Genomic DNA, 22010 nt, shown 5'->3' with positions numbered 1-22010 from the left:
TATTTTTATCACATTGTTATTTGTGATTATGTATGAAATGCTGTGAAATCTAATATCGGGCTGCACGGATCATTAGATTTTTGAATCTATATTCGGCCTTTAAATCTAAATTTAAGCCTTTGTATGAAGTTTGATTGGCCTTTCATAATTACAGTGTTTTTTTTGTTTGTAGTTTCTCTGGATTCTTCCAAAATTCCGAAATATGCATGCATTATAGGTGTGAAAAAGAGATACTAAATTATTCATATCACTAAATGTAAATTCAAATAAATTTAGTCAACAATAAGTACATATTTCCTATGATGAACTAGTTACATGATACATGCATCATGCATTGTACCAGTTGGACAAACTAAACTGGATCAGACAGATGGGTTCACATCTGAATTGGGGGTGATGTTCCATTTATAAGTGAATGACTATAGTCAGTTTCACACTTTGACCAGGAGGTGGCAAGGCAGACTTTTATAGAGAAAATTCCAAGGGGCAATGGGTGCCAGAATAGCAGTGCACATGCTGGACTGCCTCAGAAGCTGAGTGTCATGTTGACTCATCATCACTCCTATAGTATTGTAAGATGAGACTGCTATTCACAGCAGGTGCCCTCACTAACTGCCAGCTAGAGGAAGTAATCGACCCCCAGCAAGATTAAAAGAGAAAGCTCCACATTCTATGAGGTCAGCTGAAGAAACATACAAGGCTTTAAAAATCATGGTTCTATTAACGTACGATGATATCAATACGTCAGGACATGATTCGACATTAAACCAAGGAGTCTCCTAAATAAGCCTCCATGATCAGGTTCAACAATATTATACTATCAATGTCAGTAATACTGAGAATGATTGATTTTATGATTGCATCATTAAAAAAAATACATTGTTCATTGCCCTAAATGTCAAAAGATACCCTTCCTAAAATATTCATCTCAATAAATAACTATTTTAATCTAAATGGACTCTTAAATTATTAGTGGGGAGTACTATCAGTAGATCATTTAAAAACAATTCTAATAAATTTGCTTGTACAGTATTTTTGGACAATCCTCTGTTCAATTCACATTATTTCTGCAATAAAACAAACTGTACACACCAGAAATAGCGATTGTAAAAAACTATTTGCCCAAAATGTATTGCATTAGCGCATACATATATGGCCTTAACATCATTAGACGATGCAGCATCTCTATATCTAAGCATCCTATAAATATTGATGACAAAGAGGAAGACTGACTAAGCTCTTAGTCATTCTCTCTCTCTCTCTCTCCCTCTCCCTTCTCTGTAATTTGCCCCCTCCCTCCCTTTTATACCCACACCCTAGATACAGGCAAGCGTGCACACACCAGCAGATACACTCAAGCTCCTGCCTCCCACTCTGCAACCATACTCCTCCTTACTTTCTGCCTGTGGATTTGGCCCGCCATTCGTGTGGAACATCGGTAAGAACATTCATTTTCCAGCATATGTCACATGCTTGTGTGCCAGTGTGAATCTTTTTAACTGCTTGTCACTGGGAGTCAGACAAAGGAGTGCATGGGTGTGGCTGGAGTACCGGAGTAAGCCGGATGATATCAGACAGATGATGTGCAAGAGAATGGCTGTGGGCATCATGATGAAGTAACAATGGGGATTAGTATTTAAGTAATTAGTTAATTGAACTAGGAAATGTGCTCTAGTCAGGGTTTGGCAGAGGAGTAGGTATTATTAGTGTCATAATACAGTTAATTTTGACACTAAAGATTGAAATATCTCATTATATTGTTATTAAACCCCCTTTTTAAACTGTGGAGATGCATTAAAGACGTAGTGAGTAATTTTACAGGGTAGTGGGTTAAAAGAAACGTGACTGGGCCTTTGAACATGTTGTATCACCAGAGGCTAGGTCAGGGAAATGACTGCAGTCCAGCAACACAGGGCTGCAGGGTGGATGCAGAAGGACAGAACAAAGACTTTAGTCTTTCCTTTTGGGATTAAAAACTGAATAAACAGAAAATGATGAGGAAAAACTAGATTTTGAAGGACTTGGGAAAGATTAGCATCATGACGGAAGCAGCTTCTACGCAGGCTAACATGTGGATATGCGTTGGCTGCACAAAGCCACTCCCTTATCATGCAATCATGACAGGTGGAAATCTTTCTTAAGAGTACATGTCAATTTGACTATTCTTGTGACAGCCTTCAAAAAACAATATTCTTGTTTAGTATATATCAAGATTAAACCTAATTTTGATAGTTGAAGGAGACTTTTATACAAAAATGAAAATGCAATGCTTTTTAAAATATGAATTTGTCTTTGCAGTCAAAATGTCTGACAAGCCGGATATGACTGAGATTTCCCGTTTTGACAAGACAAAGCTGAAGAAGACTGAGACAAAAGAAAAAAATCCTCTACCCACCAAAGAGAGTGAGTCTCCCCAACAATTATTCTATTAGGGGGAACAAAAATCACACATACTTTCTATCCACTGCAGGCAAAACTGATGAACTGAATGAACTGTCTAATCACGTAGTCTTTTTCTCTGTCCTTTTTACAGCTATTGAACAAGAGAGGAAAGGGGATGCCACACCTTGACTAAGAAGCACATGAAGAAAAGAAGATGGGATGCCACAGCAAAATGCACTTTCTTTTAATCATCACACTATTCTGCTATCCTACTGTTGTTGTTGTTTGACAAAGGGTGATTTTAAGCTCCCATGGGGTTTTATTCTCACATGGAGTTGGGGGGGTCTCTCTCCCATTTCAGAAAAAAATGATTAGATTGGTTGCCTGACTCATTCTGTTAGTGTGTAGCTAACAGCTCGCCGATATTCCCAAACTGGGGAGCGGTGTTGTGATGTAACACCAGGAAGGAGGCAGGCAACCACACTATGGAATGCTGAATAGGATGGTTTCCTTTAAAAAAAAAAGGAAAGCCATTTAAGCCAAACCATCGATGATGTTTTCTTAAGTATTTTTTACTTTTCATTTTCAAATAAATATCAAGATGTGGAACCTAATGATGCTCATTTTTGGGGTCGCCTCTAAATGAAATTTTGCACCGTGACACAACTGCATGGGTGGATTTCAAAGGCCAGTGCAAGGAAACGGGCCCAAAGGTGCAGGGCTTTATACCACTCATTTGTGGGCATGTTTGGGGTGCTGGAGCCGATCCCAGCTGACTGAGCGAAAGGGGGACTACACCCTAGACTGGTCACCAGTCAACCATGGGCCACACAAAGATAAAAATCAATCATTTGCACTCACAATCACAGAGCCACTAATTAAATTGGTCCCACACTGCAATTGAATTCAGGCGAAAGAACCACTGCACCATCCGGTGGCTATTTTCGAAATTAAAAATAATCAAAAATAAACTACACAAATAATGACTAAAATTATATCTGTTTGGATCCAAACACATACCACTATTGTATATAATAATACACACAGGTATACCAATAATACTATGAGTAGTGTATATGTATGTTAAAAGTATGATAAATATGTATACACAATACATATATTTATATATAATGTATATATAAATACATGTATATATAATACATATATTTAAAGATAGTGTATCTATAATAATATGTATATAGTATATATAGTATTTTTTAAAGAAGTTGTTATTATTATTATATACATTTTCCCACGTGATTTGGCTGTCATAGTTTCGATGACACCCATCAACACGCCCATGTATTTAGAGCTCTGTTTACACGTTAACACCCCATTAAAAATTGTAAAGAGCACCAACCCTTTTTAAAGACTAGGCGCATGAAGGGTGGATTCGAATTAGGAGGGATTATTCAGATTGGCTATACATAAAGGTTTCCATCATATTACACGATGGCGAACCATGTCTAATTATAGGGATTATCCTCACCTCGTTTGTTAAAATTCTCGCTCATTTGACCGTCTATTGTTCTAAATACTGAGTGAATTTGTGATTCTAGAGGATTTTGAGTGGTTTATTTGGGCGATTTCGCAAACATGGTGATATTTGTAATGTGCATCACTTAATCCTCACGAGTTGCCTAAATGATGATGAAGAATGACTGAAATTGACGGAATTAATGTTGATGAGGGCTGTGATGACATAAGCAAAAATCAGCACGATAATCCTGCATATACAAGTGATTTAACAACCAACAATACCAAATCGAGTATCATTTTAGATCCCTAAAAAATACTGCATAAAGTCACTGATGCAGACTTCTTACCCAAATCAACGCGTCAATGGATTTATATCCTTGTAAATTCCAGACTGCTTTCACACCAGTTTGTTTCTGAAGGAAACATCTATTATCCTATTATCACCACGATGCCAATGTCGGCGATGTGTGAAGTAGTATTTGCATGACTATATAGGCTCAACTCCCGCAAACTTTTATGGCTTTGTCGTCACCGTGTGCCCTGTGGGACACTGGTGCCATTTCCCAAGCATTAAAAAATAAGAAAAATACAAAAAAAAGATATCCATACTTTGGCAAACGATGTCATGCATTTTTCTAAATAAATTACCAATCAAATTGTGCACAAAATATATGGAATATGATGCATTATTTGGGGGAGGATGCAGTTAGAATCTGGGATTATAAATGCATTACATGTTGTCACTTGGTGGGAATAGGGTCCGAGGGTCTGTGCTATGCAGGTGAATGAATTAGGGGCTATAGAAGTGTTACCCTCTTTCTCTTTCTCTGTCTTTGAAGTGCACGTATGCGAGGACGGCTCCTATTTGTCTCCAGGTCGGTTCGTTCTTTTTTTCACAGTGGAACGTTAGCTGTTTGACAAATCTGTCAATCAAAGGGCAAGCACCATATATATATCATCAGCATTTCAGTAGTGCGCTTTTCTTATTTGCTACTCACATCTAGGAGTCGATTTGGGATTATTTTACCTGCAACTCTGCATTATGGGCTATAAAATACAGTTTACTGTAATGGTCCTTTACACGAGTTGTATTTTAAATTTTTCATCCACTTGGTTAGTCCTTTTGCATGGATTACATTTAAATATTGAGTTTGCCCGAATTTTGGATTACATGTTTTTTTTAATTTTTTGCAGGACGGTGAATAATTTCCTCATGACTGGACCAAAGGTGCGCAGTAGGAGTCTAAATTTACTAGGAAATGAATAATGTTCTTGCATATGGAATAATGTTGCCACCACCCTGCAGGCTTTTCTTACTTATGCCAGTAGCGTGCAAGTGGGTGCACAAAGTGGGATACACGAGTGCAAACACCAGTTTGCTTGGGACAGATGGAACTGTCCACACAATCCTCTGCCATTGTCCACGCATAATGGACATCGTATTGGTAAGAAATGATGATTTATGGAAAGCAAAATCCAATAAAATACATTAAATTATTTCTAAACAGTCATTAGTGTAATATTATTTAAAAAACATAACTATTGTTGCCTAAAAATGCTGTATTTATTTTATTTTTTTACTCATTTAGTCAGATTTTATTGTATTTATGCACGTTTTGTTATAATGGCGCATATGAGGGACAATATAGTGATGTATAAGTGATTTTTTTATTGTTATTATTATTATTTTTAGCTACAAAAGAGACATCTTTTGTCCATGCCATCAGTGCTGCAGGAGTGATGTACACTCTTACTAAAAACTGCAGTATGGGAGACTTTGAAAAATGCGGGTGTGACGACTCCAGAATTGGGCAAACAGGTATACGTATTGCGTCTTTTTATGATTAATCACCCAGTCAATTTCACAAAGAACTTTTTTTCTTAATAACGTTAAATAATAACTATTATGTTTAATCTCCAGGTGGGAAAGGATGGATTTGGGGAGGCTGTAGTGATAATGTAGCATTCGGAGAAAAGATCTCCAAACAATTTGTGGATGCGTTGGAAGATGGACATGACGCTCGTGCTGCTGTTAACCTGCATAATAACGAGGCTGGGCGGCTAGTAAGAATATAATATTTTCAAAAAATACTACAAAAATATCCCAATCTATATTTTCAATCAAATTTCCTCACTTTTTCCTCCCCCTTGTTTCAAGGCAATTAAAGCCACCATGAGGAGAGCTTGCAAATGCCACGGTGTATCCGGAAGCTGCAGCATCCAAACATGTTGGATGCAGCTGGCCGATTTCCGAGAAGTGGGCACCTATCTGAAAAGAAAACATTCCCAAGCCCGGAAACTAGAAGTGGACAAGAGGTCAATCCGAGCCGGCAACAGCGCAGACAACCGAGCCCCCATTACGCACGCTTTCCGCAACATACCCCGGACGGAGCTGATTTACTTCGAGGACTCGCCGGACTACTGCATTCAGAACCAGAGCCTTGGCTACAAGGGCACTGAGGGACGGGAGTGTCTGAAAGGGGACAAGAGCATGTCGCGATGGGAGAGGAGGAGCTGCCGCAGGCTCTGCTACGAATGCGGCCTTCGAGTAGTGGAAAAACACATTGAAGTTGTCAGCAGCTGCAATTGCAAGTTCCACTGGTGCTGCACGGTTCAATGTGACAAATGCACAAATGTGGTAACGAAATATTACTGTGCGCGCAGACGTAGTGGCAAAAAAACGCACAACAAATCACAACGAAAGCATCGTGCACGTGTACATTGATTTTAACGCATTTGCAGCCTAATTTTGCATGCTTTAAAACTGCACTTCATTATGTAACATTTTTTCTAAAATCAAATAGCAATATATTCACCAAATGTTCATGCACAACAGGTGTTAGCTCTACTCCAAAGTGTGATATCTATAAAATAAACATCATTAAACATATATATTTTTGTATTATATAAAAGGAATATCTCTGATTTGTAATGCGAATAGTAGTAGTAGTAGTAGTAGTGTCGGCATGCAGATTTGGTAGGAAAACAAACTCAATCACATTAATACCATCCTTTGAAATGCGCATATAGGCGTTTCCTAAATCCGTTATCCAATCAGCTTTTGCCCACTTGGGGGATACGGCACGGGGTTGCGTTTGTCCCTCCTTGAAATAAAAAGCTTTAACTCTCCACCACTGCCTCATAATGAGTTTGCTGGTCGACAATCAAGCAAAATGGCACAACTTCTGAGGCTTCTACTGTCTTTCCTGTGTGCATTTTTTCCAGGACATGCTTGGTAAGCAAAGCCCTTTTACTGTATCTTCTTAAGGTAATGGACTCATTCATTCATTTTCAAGTGTCGCTTTAGATTTAATATTATTTTCTACACAGGATTGCTGGTAACTTTTTGATGACGGGATCCAAGGTAAATGACAGTTGCAACATGGCTGTTTTAGTATAATTTAGGGCAAAAATAAATGACTGTCTTTGATTTTTCTCCAGGGTTATCTTACCTACGCCAGGAGCGTTCAGGTTGGCACGCAAATTGGCATAGACGAGTGCAAACACCAGTTCAAATGGGACAGATGGAACTGCCCAGAAAGCGCCATTCAGCTCAAAGGACTGAGACATGGTTGGTAAAATACACACTATATGGATGGCACATGTATTCACATGAAAACAAACCATATGATGTGTCTACAGCCACCAGAGAGACCTCATTTGTCCATGCCATCAGTGCTGCAGGAGTCATGTACATCCTGACCAGGAACTGTAGTATGGGAGACCTTGACAACTGTGGCTGTGATGTCTCCAAAAATGGCAAAATTGGTAAGCTTTGATTCCAAAATGAAACAAATTGAATTTGTTTTTAATTCTAATGGGGGTGGACCGGTGGACCGAGTGGTTGGTGCGTCGGCCTCACAGCTGTGGGGTCCTGGGTTCAAATCCAGGTCACCAATGTGGAGTTTGCATGTTCTGGCCTGTGTGGGTTTCCTCCGGGTACTCCGGTTTCCTCCCACATTCCAAAAACATGCTTGGTAGGCTGATTGGACCCTCAAAATTCCAATGGAGTGAAATGTTTGGGCAGATTTTTGCATGTTTCTGTCTAGCTGTACAATTATTGTATTTGTCTTTACAAAAATGGACTACACAGCTGTTTTTTTATCTTAGGTGGTAAAGGCTGGTTGTGGGGTGGCTGCAGTGATAATGTGGAATTCGGAGAGAGGATTTCCAAACAGTATGTGGACGCACAGGAGACTGGTCAGGACTCTAGAGCTGCTGTCAACCTGCACAATAATGAAGTTGGGCGTCTTGTAAGTAAATGTACTTTCACATGATGGATAGTTGGATAAGGAGGTACACTAGATTGCTCATCTAGCACTGTAAAACAATCCTTCTGCATAATTAAATCAAATTGGGGGGTTACATTAACAGTACATTTATTGTTTTGAATGTACAGTAGTTAAAGTGCATAGTGTTTCCCAACCAATTTTGAGCTGCAGCATCCTTTGTATTGCAAAGATCTCAAAAAAAAAAAAAAAAAAAGTATTTCAATATCTAATTTGCACACCAATCTCCTTATATTCTAATCTTTCTCTTGGAATATTAAAAGGTATGACACAGTATACTTGGCAGGGGAGTAAAAACAATTGCAAAATGTTCCTACAGGCCGTGAAAGCAACCATGAAGCGCATCTGCAGATGTCATGGCATGTCTGAAAGTTGCACAGTCCAAACATGTTGGTCTCAATTGGCGGATTTCAGAGAAATTGGTGATTATTTAAGGGCCAAGTACAATCAAGCCCGAAAATTGGACATCGATAAGAAGCGTAAAAGGGCAGGTAACAGCGCAGAGAGCCGGGGAGGCCTTGTGGATGCTTTTGGCCGACTTGCCCAAACTGAACTCATCTACCTGGAGGATTCGCCTGACTACTGCAGGAAAAACATCAGTCTGGGTTTATATGGCACAGAAGGCCGGGAGTGCGTGCAGCATGGCGAGGGACTGACACAGTGGGAGAGGAGGAGTTGCCGAAGACTCTGCCATGAGTGCGGCCTGAGGGTGGAGGAGAGGCAAAAAGAGGTGGTGACCAGTTGCAATTGTAAGTTCCAATGGTGCTGCAAGGTAAACTGTGACGACTGTTCACAAGTCAAGGTGAAACACATCTGTGCCAGGAGGGAAGTGGCTGAAGGTCAAGCCCTAAGACGTAGATATCGTGGACCAAGATAAAAAATAGTTTTCCCATAATCTTCTAAATAAAATTTTAAAAAGGGGAATTTACATTAATGTTTGCACTTTTATGATGCCTGTCTTGTGTTTATTGATATTAACCTGTGCCATTAAAATAAACTAACTGTGCTTTCTGATTCAGAACATGTTGTTTCTTCATGGTAAATTAATAAAGTATGTTATATAGTTAGGAATAAGGGTATTTTATGACAAGATGTAAGGGAAGTTGTGGACATTAGAATGAGAAAGGTGTCAATACACTAAATAGAGGATTACATGGGTAACATGGTGGAGATGACACCTATAAAAAGGTGTTGATCCAACAGGACTTTGATGCCGATGTGGATTGAATTGATATCCGCGCTTTGAAAGACAAATTAGTGAAGTATTTCCACCAACATAGACATTTGTCTTAATAAACTGAGAGAATGTCAAACTCAGTCTATTTGTCACATTGCACATTGAAGTTGAACGACAGGAGGGAAATGTTTATCAGCTTTTGTCCAAGTGATGCTTGTCTTCCCACTTCCATTATTAAAAATGAATGGCTTTGTTTCTAAAGACTGTTTTTTATGTCTGTAAAGAGTCACGGCCATATTTTTTTTTTCATTTTTTACCCACTGTGTTGACTGAAAATCTTCCACTCAGCAGGATATGTCATAAATCTGCCACTGTTTTAGTTAAATAAAAGATGGAAAGGCTATTCCCTTCATCAGGGGGTCTATCATAGAGGCGGGGGGGATCTATTTGGGCTAGGAAAGGAGAAAACCCAACTGCACCCTCACAATTAATAAAACAGAAAAAGTAGGCTTCACGTTCAAGTAATGTTAAGAAAAAGAAAATGTACCCTCAAAAATTAGACTTTTGGAGGCAGAATGATTCCCATATGCTACCAGTGACGTCCTCTATTTCCCATGCTGTCCTGCTGTGTACTAATGAAGGCTTTACCCCACTGGTGGTCCCACCAATCCACACCTCTTATCTCTTATTTTTACTGGCTATACATGATTACTTCCATATTGGCCCTAAAAGGAGAACTTCTGACCTAAACACTTTGTTCCTCACTTTCTTTTTTCCAATACAATTGAGTGATAATACACTTGAAAAGGTTAAGTCAGCATCGCTTACTTTTTCTTAGACATTTCCTAATTAAAGTGCTTAGTCTATTATCATACAGCATGTTGACTCTACCGTGCCAAGATCCTGTCTTTCACCAGGAGTACGTTTCAATATCAGAACAGTGGAGTAAAACAGTAAAGGGGAGGAAAGACCTACACAAAGGCCCCCCCAGGAGCACTCATGTATTCACCCAGACAGACCTGAGGGTCTTGGGGGTGGATCACACCGTGATTGATCATTCCCCCTCCTTTGCTGCCCACCTCTATCACCCAGGTGCGAGATACGAAGACACAAGTCTCGCTGTGGCGGGAAACACGTCTTAGCTTTAGGCTAATCTCACACTAGAATGGATAACTACTTAAATGTAATATTATTTAATAAATAATGTCATCTACACTGTAACCTAATTGTTTAATAATAACCCTCTCCTGATTTTCTTCATGTGGAGTGGTTAGCCATTCAATTTCATAAACTTTGTGTCAGAAAGTCTGATGATTAGGGTAAGAAAAGGTTCAGGAGAGTTACAACTAATTTACATCCACAATTCAAACACGTTTTATTATTACGTTTGAAGCCACTTGAGGTCAGTAAAGAATATTTGAACCTATGATATTCAGTACGGCATCACATCACAATGAGTTTTGTGAACATTTGAGCTCCTGCCATCCCATAATTTTCAAACTTTAAACAGAGGTTGTTACAGGTAAGAAATAGTATCAATATATTACTAACATTTGCTATTATAAGGGTAACACCAATCATTTATTCATTTTTTGAACCACAGTGGCATCAATTAGTGTCATTTGTGATCAATATTACGGAAAATGGCGATTCAAGTCTCTGTGTGATTCCTCGTTAGGAGGATAAACGCCTTTTAAGTAAAGAACAAGCTTGAGTAAAAGTCTGAAACTAATTCCCACCTGAGTTACGTCTCTTACTTATCGCCACCGTTGCTGCGCAGTTTGTATTTGTCCAAAAACTCAGCGTGTTTCTGCCGTAGGATTTCCGTCTGTTTCTTGAATCCATTAACCCTGGAAACAGCCACAATGACACAAAAATTAATTCGAATATTTTGTTCAAGTGAAATAAAATATTTAGCAAGCATTAGCCTGTTGAAAAAAAGGAAGAAAAATTGTGCTTTTAGGGAAGAAGCAGAAATTCTCCACCTAAAAAAAAGACAACCTGACATATCCATAATAAAAAACACAACACCCAAGTCACAACATAATGACCGCAAGCCAAGTATAAACTGGATTGGTCACCCACCTGGCCTTCTCTTTGGATTCGTTGTAGATTTCCGTAATGACGCGATCCTTCTCGTCCATGAAGTTGTTATGGACCTCTTCTAGCTTCCTGCAATAATGAAAAAAAGTTACCGTCAACATGTAGATAGAACATTTAAAGTTTGAGGTTCTTTAGCTCAAATAGTAGTTAATTGGCAATGGGTCAAACAGTGAATATATATTAGTAGAGAGCAACACATGATTCAGTTTTCTTCATTTTCACTAAGAGAGACTACTTTGCTGCTCTTTATCCTTTACATGCATCTCCCAATTTCTGATAGCTTAAATGTAGGAGTTAGTGCAAAGCAATTAAGCGTTGGTGCCTGACTATAAAAAGTACAGCATTTGCTGATTATCTATTCGTTTATTAGTCCGTGATTGAAACTGTGTGACTTAAGTGTTACCTGAAGAAGACAAAGTGTGCCCCTATGCTGACCGCCATTGTAAGGAAGCAGTAGCCCACTAGGCGGAAGTTTCTCTTGCGCCGCCGCTCCTTCTCCTCTTCTGACATTTCCTGTGTGTGGGATTGATACATTTGTTCCCAGTAACGCATGTTGTCATGTGCCGTTGACCCACTGTGAAGCAGTCAGACAAGGGAGAAAATTGTTGCTTGAAATGATATGATATATTAGTATGTAGTTCCCAGAAAAATAATTACATTCGATTAGAGGGCATCACCTGGTTCCATAGCTGGTGTGACCGGATGCCGACCTGAAGGCTTGGCCACCTCCTGTCCTATAGGGATGTTTGATTTTGAAATCGTACTCCTTCCTACTGGCCTTCTTGCTCAGGACGTGGTAGGCCTCGTTCAATTCCACAAACTGGCTGTGAAGCATCGGGTTGGAGGGGTCGCTGTCTGGGTGCAGCTGCGCATGAAAAATGGGTCAGTACAGTACACACTACAAATGTGGGTAGGACATATACAGTATGTACAGTATTTGGGTTTTATACATGCACCCGAAATTAGTCCAAAGTGGTGAAACACTGCCATCTTGTGGTATAATTTCAACACATCAGTCGATATGCAAAACATTTTTGAGGATGTCATTTTATGAGGTTGGAGATGAATTTTAAGGGATAAAAAGGTTGTGTATTTGCAAGTGATTGTTTTTCTAAACAGTGATTACCTTTTTAGATTTGTTAAAAAATGCATTTTTTATTTCATCTAAGGAGGCGTCTGATTTGATTCCCAGCAGGTCGTAGTAGTTGACACCACTTCTGATATGAAAGGAACAGAGAGGATAGTACTTTAGAGAAACAAGTGATGGACAGAAATACAGAAATTCACTGAACTAGATAAGGCTTGGCTTTGAAACTTTTTTTTCAAAGTTTGCACGGTGTTCTTGTGTAAATGTGCTTTATGTTTTTGGGAAATATAGTATGTCTTTTCTTCATTTAGGACTCAATTTTCCATCAAAAGGAGAGTGAGCGTGAATGGATGCTTGTTACATTTGACTATAGTTCAGTGTCAGGTGCCAAACACAAAAGAATCTGTTTAGAATGCAAGTATTGTGTGCATTGTGATGTGTGCACTAAGCGAGCCCGCATGACCTTTTATCTTGGTGGCTGTCCACGTTAGCTACATAGTTGCATGTGAGCAAAACAAAGAGTGTGTTGACTCATGTGGTGGGACATAGGAATAATTATATATTACTTTTGTGCTTTGCTCATCGACAAGAGGCGCAATCCACTTTTGTAGCACCAAAGGCAACTATGGCAGAGGCGTAGCTGTGCTTCCAGTTGCATGGCCGAAGATGGCCGTGGTGGCACCACCCGGCGTTCCTTTACAGGGGGAAAACATGAGTACACAATTAGCATGGGATTATCAGGACTCATGGATGAAAAAACTGAATTGAAGATGTGGATCTAGCATGACATATACTAGATAACCAAATAGTGAAGAACATATTCATGTGGGTTTTAGGTGGGGATGCACAGGGTCTTAATAAATGTTAAATGCTTTTGTTGTCATAATATTGAATCAGATATGCATGATCTGTTCACATGCCCAACACACCTTGTTTGGTTACATGAGAAGGGCACAAAAAGGATGAGATCGCCAACTATCGAAGTGCCCCTTTTCTGAAATAAGAAACATTTAATGTAGCCTATTTCACCCACAAGGACATGATTGCAAACAGATTTGAAAGTTTGATTATCGCCTTATTAGTACGATATTTTTGCACCTAATCAACACTGCTAGCAAGCATTAGCTTCACGATCATAACATGATAAAAAAACATTCAAATCTGTCATGCCACGTAGTGTTATAAGTAAGTAATTGTGGGAAACGAGAAAAAAATGCATTAACCTTTTAATAAAGTGGATCAGAAAACTGACTTACCAGATTGACTGAATGAAGTTCATAACACAATGTACTTTTGGATGGAGTTGCACAACACAGTCAAGCTCGCTGTTGTAAAACCAGCACAGGGCACGTGTTAATTTCAAAATAAAAGAAAATTTAAACGTACTGACGATCATTCATATACATGTAACGCATTGCAAATAACACTCAAAACCACAAAATTAACCTTGTTTAAGGGAAAATCTGTATATATCTATTCATCTTCATTTATAACATTCCTGACCTTGTTTTATTTACATATGTTCACCATTGAGTCACGTGTATTTCCCTCAGCCAATAACCTCACAAAGTACCTTTGACACTCACCGTAAACAGGTTACAACTGTCGTAACATTTGACAACAACACAACGAATAACGCACTAATATCTATTGGAACTTTACACACAGTTGACATTTGGTGAGTTTATTATAATTTTTTTCTATAATTTGTTTCAAAAACTTTAATATTTCAATCACCCCTGCCCCGATTTTTAATTATTGTATATGGCAGACCAAAAAAATCCAGTAGATCAGCCTTTGGCACAGTTTAGGTAGGAAATGAAGTATACTTTAATATTTAATAATATTATGTATCTGTCTAAAGAGAGTGAACTTTTTCCTTTTACCTAGGCTGGCACTGATTATTTATTTTGCATCCTTCATCATAACAATCAAAGGCTTTCATTATTATTATTTTTCTCAATAAAGTGAAATGCAATAACTATACCTTAGCAGACAGAAGAACTGGGTGATGGACCCAGAGGTTTCTTTGCTGCACCACTGTGCTGCCTGGCGGGGCCTTCGCCAGTCCCAAGTGCAGGTTGAAATCTCTGAAAAGTAAAGTCACATATTACTACTTTATTGAGATTGTGTGTATATGACTTGGGACATTCAATTGTATTTGTAAAAAAAATGTTACCTCACAGGTATAACTGTCAGATGGATGTAGATCTCCAACATCACATCGAGGAAGTTTGGACGGCGCGGATTTCCAAGGAGCCGTGGCTTTTCAACGGTGCCAAATTCCGACTGCATTCGTTTCACGCTGCAACGCCCGCTCCTGAAAGCACAAACTCCATGCATAGTCAAAGCACAGATGAAAGGGAGACTAGTCCCTTGCTCACCCTAAGGGTTGGCATCACTTCTTACAAGGACTACCTGGGTACCAATTGGTCATCTCGGGCGGACGAACTGCGCAAACGTGGGGAAGCCGAGTTGGGCAATAGTCAAGCACTGTTGGCCCAGCCTTTAGGAGTCGGCGCCGTCCTGTGTACGGGTGACGGACAGGTGGTGTTCATCAGGAGGAGTCGGGAGGTGGCCGAGGCAGGGGGGAAGCTGGACATTCCCGGTGGGCACCCGGAACCCAAGGTGAGGGCAAGCAATTGCATTAGGTCCCCGGAATCTATTGTTATGAAACTGCTCTCTGTATTGTAATTTTTAAAATGCACTTATTACAGTCATATAGGACAGGGGTCTCGAACTTAGTAAGTTTCTCCATAGCACGATTCCACTTGCTTCAAACACATTTAATAAAAAAAAAATTAAAACATTGTAAACACATTTAAACACAAAAAATCTCATGGTGAACACAGCCTGAAACTGACTAAATAGATAAAAAAGTACATTGGCATCTCATTTCCCAAAGTACACTTGATATATTCTTTAAAAAAAGTTTGAAAAACAATATAACATGAACGCACTATGTATTATTCCATTGGAAAGCTATTTGTGTGACCTTAAAAAAAAATCATTACGGTCGTCATCAGGTGGTGTGCGAGCGTCTGGGTGAAACAAAAATTGACTTAAACTTGCTGCAGAAGACCCCGGAGGCCATTGTCGCCGAGCTTTTCTCATCAATTTGCGCTGAGATTAGAGACGAGGTGGGTCTTTTTTCCAACATTCATTTCAGCAAATTTTCGGCAAGGCTGTAACATTAGCTAAGTCTGTTTTTCCACTTCCTTTTCTTCTTACTACTCCTCTTTTATCCTTAGGTCAACATTCCTCTTTGTTCCCTTGGGGAGCCAATACTCATGGGCATTGCATTGAATCACACAAGTGCCGGAAGACCAAGTGCTGAGTTTTACATCAGGTATAATAATATAATAATACTATCTGTGAATTTAAATGGTTTTAACACGAGCAGAAACCAAATCTATTTCAAATTCATTGGCTGCCATCCCTCCTATTTCAAAGGGATGGGATGGGTATAAAAAATATGTTTTTTCTGCTATTAATTATTTTTAAAATAGTGCCTGAGTTTTTACGTGTCAGAAGTGATTGAAGACACGCTACATATTATACAGTATGAATACAAATGAAGGTTCATGTAACAGCAATTATTTTGCATTCTGTCTTCTATTTTCTAAGTGTCAATTTTGTCATTGTGTCTTGAGTTGTTCACTTTCATCCGACCAAGTCCGAGAGTTGTACTGGAAAGGAGGAGCGGAGGCCAGCGAGTCGACGGACATTGTGTTTCTCAGTTGCAAGGTAAGAAATTCCCACTTCATTTAAAATAGTGCATATTAAAAAATGTTAAAAATTCCCAACAGGAATTGTCCCACCTGAATGTAAGCAGCTCACTTTGGTCGGAGCTGTGTCCCTCAGCCAAGGGAGCTGTGCTGCTTTTCCAGACTGTGAAGCCTCAAGTCTTACTTTAACAGAGTCCGATTTCCAAGGGGCACTCACACTATGATTCCAAACTGTACTGTAAACAATCGAAACTACTCTTTGAAATATTTAAAATAAAAATGTTCTTTCAAAATGGCAGTTTTTTTCCCTCGGCGTTTCCCCACAGATCAGATGGATCTTTAGAAGCCATGATTGCCAAGCATATTTTTTCTTGTTTAACAGAAACCTTACTCTTCACATCATTGTCTTCGTCGTTAGCTCCCATAGCAGCCGCAGTAGTACATGGGTTGCTGGTTATAAGGTACATTCCACTGAAAGATAAAATAACATTTAATCAGTTCTAATGGGATTCGCCATAAATCTGGTTGTGGGGAAATTATTTTGTACTCACATGCTGGCTCCAACCCTGCATGTTATTCCAGGCTAAAAGGAAGGAGAAAATGTCGTAACTTACTCGCAAAATTTAAAAAAATATATATAAATATATGGTATTGGTACAATACCACACAGACAGTAGTCAAAAAAAGGTTATTGGTGCAATATGTAAAGTGATGATTAATAGGCTAATAATATCTACCATTGAATTGGCTTCCTAAGTGTGGATGATGTGGATGCCAATGTGGATACGGTCTCTTCTTCGGTTTATATTTCTTGGATTTCTCCGGTTTGGCAAGAGGTGGCAGCAGCCGGCGAGCTTCGTCTTTATACGCCTGCAGCAGTGCCTGAGCCGCTTCCTGCGCCAGCTCCACGTAACGCACCTCGTCCAAAACGTCATCTAGCTGCTCAGGGAGACTGCAGCTGACTGGAAGGCAGGAGCAATCATATTTACTAGAAGTGACTTAGGCAAAAAAAAAATGGTGAATTGGTCGCCACCTTGGAGTTTGAGAAGAGCGGTCTCAGGAACAATCTCGCCGTTTTTCCGTTGCTCCGACAGTCGTCTTTTCCACTCGTCGGATGAAGGGAAAATCACCACGCCCGTGCGTCTCCCAAAGCCGGAGAACAGTTGCAGCTTGTATTGTTGTGCAGAGAAGTGTGTGTTGCACTGGGGAAAAATAAAAAATAAAAAATGGTTGTTATCCGACTAAAATAATACAAAATTCAGTACATTGTGGTATTACATATTGACTGTAGTCATTTCCCAGAGTTACCTGGTCCAGGATGTAGTTGCCTGGCGTGTGAGTGGCTATTTTGATGAGCTCAGTCAGACACTGAGCAGCTTGCTGGAGCCGCTGCTCCTTCGTGCCCCCGCCCTGAAAGGGTTAAGTCATGTTGATGTCACGACCAGTGGATGTGCTATGGGATGCTTTGAGACTGACCATCATGCACGTGAGGAGCACTTCTGTGCCCAGCAGCTTGTAATTTTTCTCTGGATGCTCCCGCATGTGAGCTCTGGCCCAGTGGCTCTTTCCGGAAGCGGGAAGGCCCACCATTAATATCATCTAGGGACACAAATAGTAACATATACAACTAGAAAATGTCATTTGAGGTGAAATTGCAGGGGGGTGTTCTGTCTCACGATTTATCTAAGCTCAGCTATTAAGTAATGATATACCTTCAGGAGATGGGTAGAAGTTTTGCTGTGATCCAGCACCAGAAACTCACCTCACACTGCGCCAGGGAGCTCGGTGCGGATGTATTGCGACATCTAAGCTCGCCGGGGAGTGCCGCCACTTGGGTGAAACCCGGAGGAATGGGATACCAGGGAAGATCCGTGGGGTCCAAAAGGAAGCGGACCACACAACTCTTACACAGCACGTGAGGGAACAGAGCACGGCCTCGGAGCTCAGATGCCTCTAGAGAAAAGGCCAAGCCAAGAGAGCGTCCATTTTTGTGGAAAGAGAGCAGAACGTCACCTTCGGTGGAGAAAGCCTGCGGGATGACAGTAGTCAGACTTAAATATTTACGAAATCAAAGTTTACAGGCGATACAGAAAAAACAATAATGATTATTCATTAAAAAAAATTATCATGGTAACAATTGTTAGTTTTTGACTTTTTGAAGTGAGCAAGAATATGGTCTCCCGTGGAAAACAGATACAACTTTATGAAAGGTCAGTGTTGCCAAATTGCCTTTTGGTCGTTATATCATTACAAAAAGTGACTTATCAGTGTACCTCATATAGAGAGATGTTACTTTTTGTAAAGAAATTGATTTACTGTGTTTTTGTGGAGTTTCAAGAAGACATTCACTCACAGCATAACAACCAATGATGTCCCCTTCACAAAATGGTTCTCCATACTCTTCTTCTCTCCCACACGTCACTTTTCTAGCACGTCTATCATAGGCGAAAGAAAATTCTTCTTCTCCTTATGGTCCAAAGAAAAAAATATATAAAACACACGACATGCCAAAAAAGTAAAAATGTAACTAAAAAATGGCTGACGGTGAAAGTTTACCTAGCAGCAGGGATGTTTGGGCAGCCGACCATCCAATCCTCATCCCGTAAATCTGGTCGGTCTGGGAAGCGTCCGGCTCGGAGATCGACAACCTCTTCTCTAGCCTCACTTGGAAGCCCACTCTGCCTTGTGAGACCCCGTGAGAAAGTCTGCCTCCGGACCATAGCAGGGGAAATCTGTCCCAAAATCGTGGCTGGCCGCAAGCGCCGTCTGAGCCCACATCAAAGTGGAGGTGACTGTCATCTAAGTGAAAATACAACACAATAATGCAGGTCAAGTCAGAAATAAGTCAGGTGATTTAAAAATGCGTCTTAGCACTCACTTGAATGCAGTTTGACTCCATCTTCATGATGTGCTTCCGTCTCTTCTTTCTTTGGCGGAACTTTTGGTGGTTTAGCTCTGGTGGACAATAACATTTTTGGCGTCAGAAAAAATATCTTTTCAAAATCCTTTTTGTCAAATCAAACCCAAAATCAAAGACGTCATGTTACCTTTTATATCGAATTTCCTCTTTAAACTCGTAGAAGGCACGACCTCGCTCCTCCTCGACCTCTGCCTGGTTCTTATCAGGGACTATTTCAGCCTCAGTCTGTGTGGCCGAGTCGTGGAAATCTTGGCCCTGGTCCGTCGGTTCACTCAGTGGTGGTTCACTGGGAACTTCCTCAAGGGGAGAGCATGGCGATAGTGAGGAAGGGGGCGTCACCTCCACTTCCAGGGTCTGGGTGTTATTTGTTGGCACCAGTGGGGAAGAGGGTGGAATTGGATCTGCTGAAATGTGATCATTTGGGGAATAAGTGTTAGTCATGTTTACTCTTTTATGAACATCTTAAACTAATCGTTTATAACAGTGAAATCAAACACCCCCTGGGAATGTGAGAGAAGAATTCCCTGAATTGGTGGCCAGGCAATAGCAGATCTTTATACCAAAATTCATCAGTAAGCCTCAGTGGTTTGGCTATTATATCATTCATACCTTGTCGCTTAGTGGCTCGTTTTCGTGTGCTCTCTTCCCGGCAGCCGTCATCCAGAAATGACCACAAGCGCTCCACAAGGTCTCCTTTCAGCCCCCGACTGTCCAAACCGGCTCCATCAAGCCTCGACCGGAGCTCAGCCACTTTTAACTTCTTAATTTCTGTTAGCTTCATTGTAAACCTATACAAAAATATGAGGAAATGAAAGATTAGAACTAAGTTTCATAAAATAAACTGTAGTTGTGTGTGGTTTCAACCAACACACCAAAACAAAGGTTCAATATAGAGCCCCGGCTGCCGATTGGCTGCCAAAGGCAGCTATTACTTCCTCGTTTTGGCAGATTCAAACACTGTTTATACGTATGCTGGCATCGTGTGACGAGAAAAGGAACTACATCAAGCCGTCAATTTATATTGACATAGGATGTGGGAGGGAAATGGATTGCATGAAAAAATAGACACTCTAAAGGTCAAATAAATTGGTTTTGACCAGTAGTCCAATACACTTCTTTAAAATCCTGGTGTCAACAAAGAGCTGCCTTATAAATAATGTCCACAAGATGTCCCCCTACATACAACAAAAGGTTGGACATGTCTCTTCAAGAAAACAGGTGTAAAAACAACATAGGGAAGAGAATATTCATGTTTAATGTGTTGAAATTCTCTCAATAGAATGGACTTTTATGATTAATGTTTATAATATAATTTGATTATTGAGGATGGTCCTCAATTGCTCAAATGTCAGTTATACTCGTATTCCATGAGACTATAGCAAAAAAAGTTTACTTAACATACAAAACATACATTAAAACCAAATAAATAGTATATTTTTACAGTATTGGGTATCAGAGCAACAGAGGTTATTGCAATGGTATAGAAAAACCTTTCCCTTTGAGTGAGGCCTCGCCTTCTGCCAATCATGGTTGGCCTTCCTCATCAGTGACAGTTACAGCATAAAACCATTGAACCGTGTCCGGCCCTGAGCAAATAGAACGAGTGTTGTGCGAGAGAGAAAAAAAACAACAACTTTGTAAAACCTTTTATCCAGAAAAATAGATCATCCGTCACTGACCAGACTCCCCCCACTTGCCCCTCTCTTCCCACAGGTTGCGTAATAGGCCCTACCTTATGAGTCAGTCATGGTGAGGGACATTTTTTGTCCGGAAAGAAGGTCACCACCCGAGAGTCGAAATCAGTCTCTTATTGGTCTTTCAGTACGATATACGCCACTGTATCGTCCTAAAATCCCTAACTGGCACTAATGGCGACCATTCGTTAAACAGATTGACAGTGATCATGCCATAAGTGATTACTTATACGGTCTTCATACTGTGTGAGAACATTTTGATGGAGGCTTAAGTTACATAATGTTGGACTGTGTCACAATAAAGGATTAGGCCTTTTTTGAGAAGTTCCGTTTCATGGTAAGTGACCCAGAGTTTTTTTTTTTTTGACTTTTTCTGTTTTATAACAATGTTGTGACTTAACAAAGTCCATTTGTACCTCTGGGAACGTAATGAACTTATTCCTTTTGTCAAGTTATTTATTCATGCAGTTGTTTCAACACTTCAAATCATATCGTTTCCCACCCAGTTCTTTCCCTTTCCAGGTATCCTGTTTATGTAATTCATTCATTCACAGAAATACAAGAGAAAGTGGAACTCATATATCTGCATCTGTTTGGGGAGTTCCTTAGTTTAAATACTGTTGTAGAATTCCGAAAGATTATTAGAGCTGTGACCTTAACATTTGACCCCAGGACATATCAGGGCAAATTAAGTGTCTAGTTGTTCGCTATCTTTACATAGACTGCCAAGTCGGAAATGGGCAGGACCTCAAGGATTGTGAAAGGAACCGGGAAAGAATTGGAAGGAAAAGGTGTAACTGTCGCCAGATGACCACTACATTCCCTATCTTTGCCAAAAGGGGTGCAATAAAACAAAAGCTAATCACTATGATGCTCATGTAATGGGGTAGACAAAATACAGCAATAATTCATGCAGTTGCATAATTTTAGACATTTATATCCTTATTTTTCTGGATTTGTTTTTCTACTCAAATTTGCAAGAGTGAGTGGGTCACCACCAGTTTCATTTAATGTCCTTCCAATCTGTCCTGCTCAGTCTACTCTGATCCTATAAGGAGCCACTGAACAGTGCAGCATGGGGTAACATCCTTTTGATCTTGGGAGATTAAAACGTTTTAGTGTGTACTATGCTTTTGCCTGTCCTCTTGAGT

General features: G+C 40.0%; 6 protein-coding genes across 9 annotated transcripts in view; 4 read left to right on the top strand and 2 right to left on the bottom strand.

Moving 5' to 3' along the window:
- dnajc4 (DnaJ (Hsp40) homolog, subfamily C, member 4) overlaps positions 1 to 14588 on the bottom strand; it is a 42506-nt gene extending 27918 nt beyond the window's left edge. The window contains exons 1-10 of one of the 3 annotated variants that reach the window (XM_077732342.1): positions 14505 to 14587; positions 13774 to 13842; positions 13447 to 13511; positions 13084 to 13211; positions 12557 to 12647; positions 12108 to 12295; positions 11834 to 12004; positions 11413 to 11499; positions 11067 to 11177; positions 8109 to 8853 (exon numbers count right to left, since the gene is read on the bottom strand). In XM_077732342.1, coding sequence (XP_077588468.1) covers positions 11081 to 11177; positions 11413 to 11499; positions 11834 to 12004; positions 12108 to 12295; positions 12557 to 12647; positions 13084 to 13175 — 726 coding nt within the window. In that variant the 5' untranslated portion in view covers positions 13176 to 13211; positions 13447 to 13511; positions 13774 to 13842; positions 14505 to 14587 and the 3' untranslated portion in view covers positions 8109 to 8853; positions 11067 to 11080. Of the gene's footprint in view, positions 1 to 8108; positions 8854 to 10677; positions 11178 to 11412; positions 11500 to 11833; positions 12005 to 12107; positions 12296 to 12556; positions 12648 to 13083; positions 13212 to 13446; positions 13512 to 13773; positions 13843 to 14504 lie in introns of those variants that run through there. The other 2 variants (XR_013328561.1, XM_077732341.1) reach the window with 2 other exon arrangements.
- On the top strand, positions 1311 to 2996 carry tmsb2 (thymosin beta 2). Its single transcript, XM_077732853.1, has 3 exons — positions 1311 to 1438; positions 2299 to 2403; positions 2534 to 2996. Exons 2-3 carry the CDS (start codon positions 2304 to 2306, stop codon positions 2569 to 2571), a joined length of 138 nt encoding a protein of 45 aa, XP_077588979.1. The 5' UTR covers positions 1311 to 1438; positions 2299 to 2303; the 3' UTR covers positions 2572 to 2996.
- Positions 3482 to 7029, top strand: LOC144207097 (protein Wnt-8a-like). The gene is made up of 5 exons (XM_077732337.1): positions 3482 to 5089; positions 5168 to 5306; positions 5555 to 5680; positions 5783 to 5925; positions 6020 to 7029. Exons 1-5 carry the CDS (start codon positions 4904 to 4906, stop codon positions 6584 to 6586), a joined length of 1161 nt encoding a protein of 386 aa, XP_077588463.1. The 5' UTR covers positions 3482 to 4903; the 3' UTR covers positions 6587 to 7029.
- On the top strand, positions 6828 to 9176 carry LOC144207784 (protein Wnt-8-like). The gene is made up of 7 exons (XM_077733421.1): positions 6828 to 6838; positions 6920 to 7096; positions 7192 to 7225; positions 7303 to 7432; positions 7504 to 7629; positions 7972 to 8114; positions 8470 to 9176. Exons 1-7 carry the CDS (start codon positions 6828 to 6830, stop codon positions 9025 to 9027), a joined length of 1179 nt encoding a protein of 392 aa, XP_077589547.1. The 3' UTR covers positions 9028 to 9176.
- On the top strand, positions 14092 to 16538 carry nudt22 (nudix (nucleoside diphosphate linked moiety X)-type motif 22). 2 transcript variants are annotated; one of them, XM_077732339.1, is made up of 7 exons: positions 14092 to 14195; positions 14510 to 14614; positions 14704 to 15145; positions 15544 to 15657; positions 15769 to 15866; positions 16171 to 16264; positions 16327 to 16538. In XM_077732339.1, the coding sequence occupies exons 2-7, from the start codon at positions 14529 to 14531 to the stop codon at positions 16432 to 16434; spliced, it is 942 nt and encodes a 313-aa protein (XP_077588465.1). In that variant the 5' UTR covers positions 14092 to 14195; positions 14510 to 14528; the 3' UTR covers positions 16435 to 16538. The 2 variants fall into 2 exon arrangements, with proteins under 2 accessions (XP_077588465.1, XP_077588466.1); XM_077732340.1 differs by having other exon boundaries at positions 14121 to 14195; positions 14513 to 14614.
- Positions 15289 to 20073, bottom strand: LOC144207101 (heterogeneous nuclear ribonucleoprotein U-like protein 2). Its single transcript, XM_077732344.1, has 12 exons — positions 19775 to 20073; positions 19293 to 19569; positions 19124 to 19200; positions 18802 to 19044; positions 18599 to 18711; positions 18008 to 18274; positions 17722 to 17844; positions 17554 to 17655; positions 17279 to 17447; positions 16983 to 17207; positions 16797 to 16828; positions 15289 to 16716 (listed from the first exon to the last, which is right to left on the bottom strand). The coding sequence occupies exons 1-12, from the start codon at positions 19944 to 19946 to the stop codon at positions 16660 to 16662; spliced, it is 1857 nt and encodes a 618-aa protein (XP_077588470.1). The 5' UTR covers positions 19947 to 20073; the 3' UTR covers positions 15289 to 16659.
- Positions 20074 to 22010: the final 1937 nt, after the last annotated feature.

This window comes from Stigmatopora nigra, chromosome 14, assembly GCF_051989575.1.
Source record: "Stigmatopora nigra isolate UIUO_SnigA chromosome 14, RoL_Snig_1.1, whole genome shotgun sequence".
In the NCBI taxonomy this organism is placed as follows: Eukaryota; Metazoa; Chordata; class Actinopteri; order Syngnathiformes; family Syngnathidae; genus Stigmatopora; species Stigmatopora nigra.
Note: the sequence above shows the minus strand (reverse complement) of the source record. Positions and strands in the feature narration are given on the sequence as shown.

Bases quoted from the DNA above. Each gene is read 5' to 3' on its own strand.
- tmsb2 (XM_077732853.1), top strand. From the start codon at position 2,304: ATGTCTGACAAGCCGGATATGACTGAGATTTCCCGTTTTGACAAGACA. The intron at 2,404-2,533 runs GTGAGTCTCCCC...TCCTTTTTACAG, and splicing joins TCCTCTACCCACCAAAGAGA to CTATTGAACAAGAGAGGAAA.
- LOC144207097 (XM_077732337.1), top strand. From the start codon at position 4,904: ATGGGCTATAAAATACAGTTTACTGTAATGGTCCTTTACACGAGTTGT. The intron at 5,307-5,554 runs GTAAGAAATGAT...TATTATTTTTAG, and splicing joins GCATAATGGACATCGTATTG to CTACAAAAGAGACATCTTTT. The intron at 5,681-5,782 runs GTATACGTATTG...TTTAATCTCCAG, and splicing joins CTCCAGAATTGGGCAAACAG to GTGGGAAAGGATGGATTTGG.
- LOC144207784 (XM_077733421.1), top strand. The intron at 7,226-7,302 runs GTAAATGACAGT...ATTTTTCTCCAG, and splicing joins TTTTGATGACGGGATCCAAG to GGTTATCTTACCTACGCCAG. The intron at 7,630-7,971 runs GTAAGCTTTGAT...TTTTTATCTTAG, and splicing joins CTCCAAAAATGGCAAAATTG to GTGGTAAAGGCTGGTTGTGG.
- nudt22 (XM_077732339.1), top strand. From the start codon at position 14,529: ATGGACCCAGAGGTTTCTTTGCTGCACCACTGTGCTGCCTGGCGGGGC. The intron at 14,615-14,703 runs GTAAAGTCACAT...GTTACCTCACAG, and splicing joins CAGGTTGAAATCTCTGAAAA to GTATAACTGTCAGATGGATG. The intron at 15,146-15,543 runs GTGAGGGCAAGC...GGTCGTCATCAG, and splicing joins GTGGGCACCCGGAACCCAAG to GTGGTGTGCGAGCGTCTGGG.
- LOC144207101 (XM_077732344.1), bottom strand. From the start codon at position 19,946: ATGAAGCTAACAGAAATTAAGAAGTTAAAAGTGGCTGAGCTCCGGTCG. The intron at 19,201-19,292 runs GTAACATGACGT...ATTGTCCACCAG, and splicing joins GAGGAAATTCGATATAAAAG to AGCTAAACCACCAAAAGTTC. The intron at 18,712-18,801 runs GTAAACTTTCAC...TTGGACCATAAG, and splicing joins CCAAACATCCCTGCTGCTAG to GAGAAGAAGAATTTTCTTTC.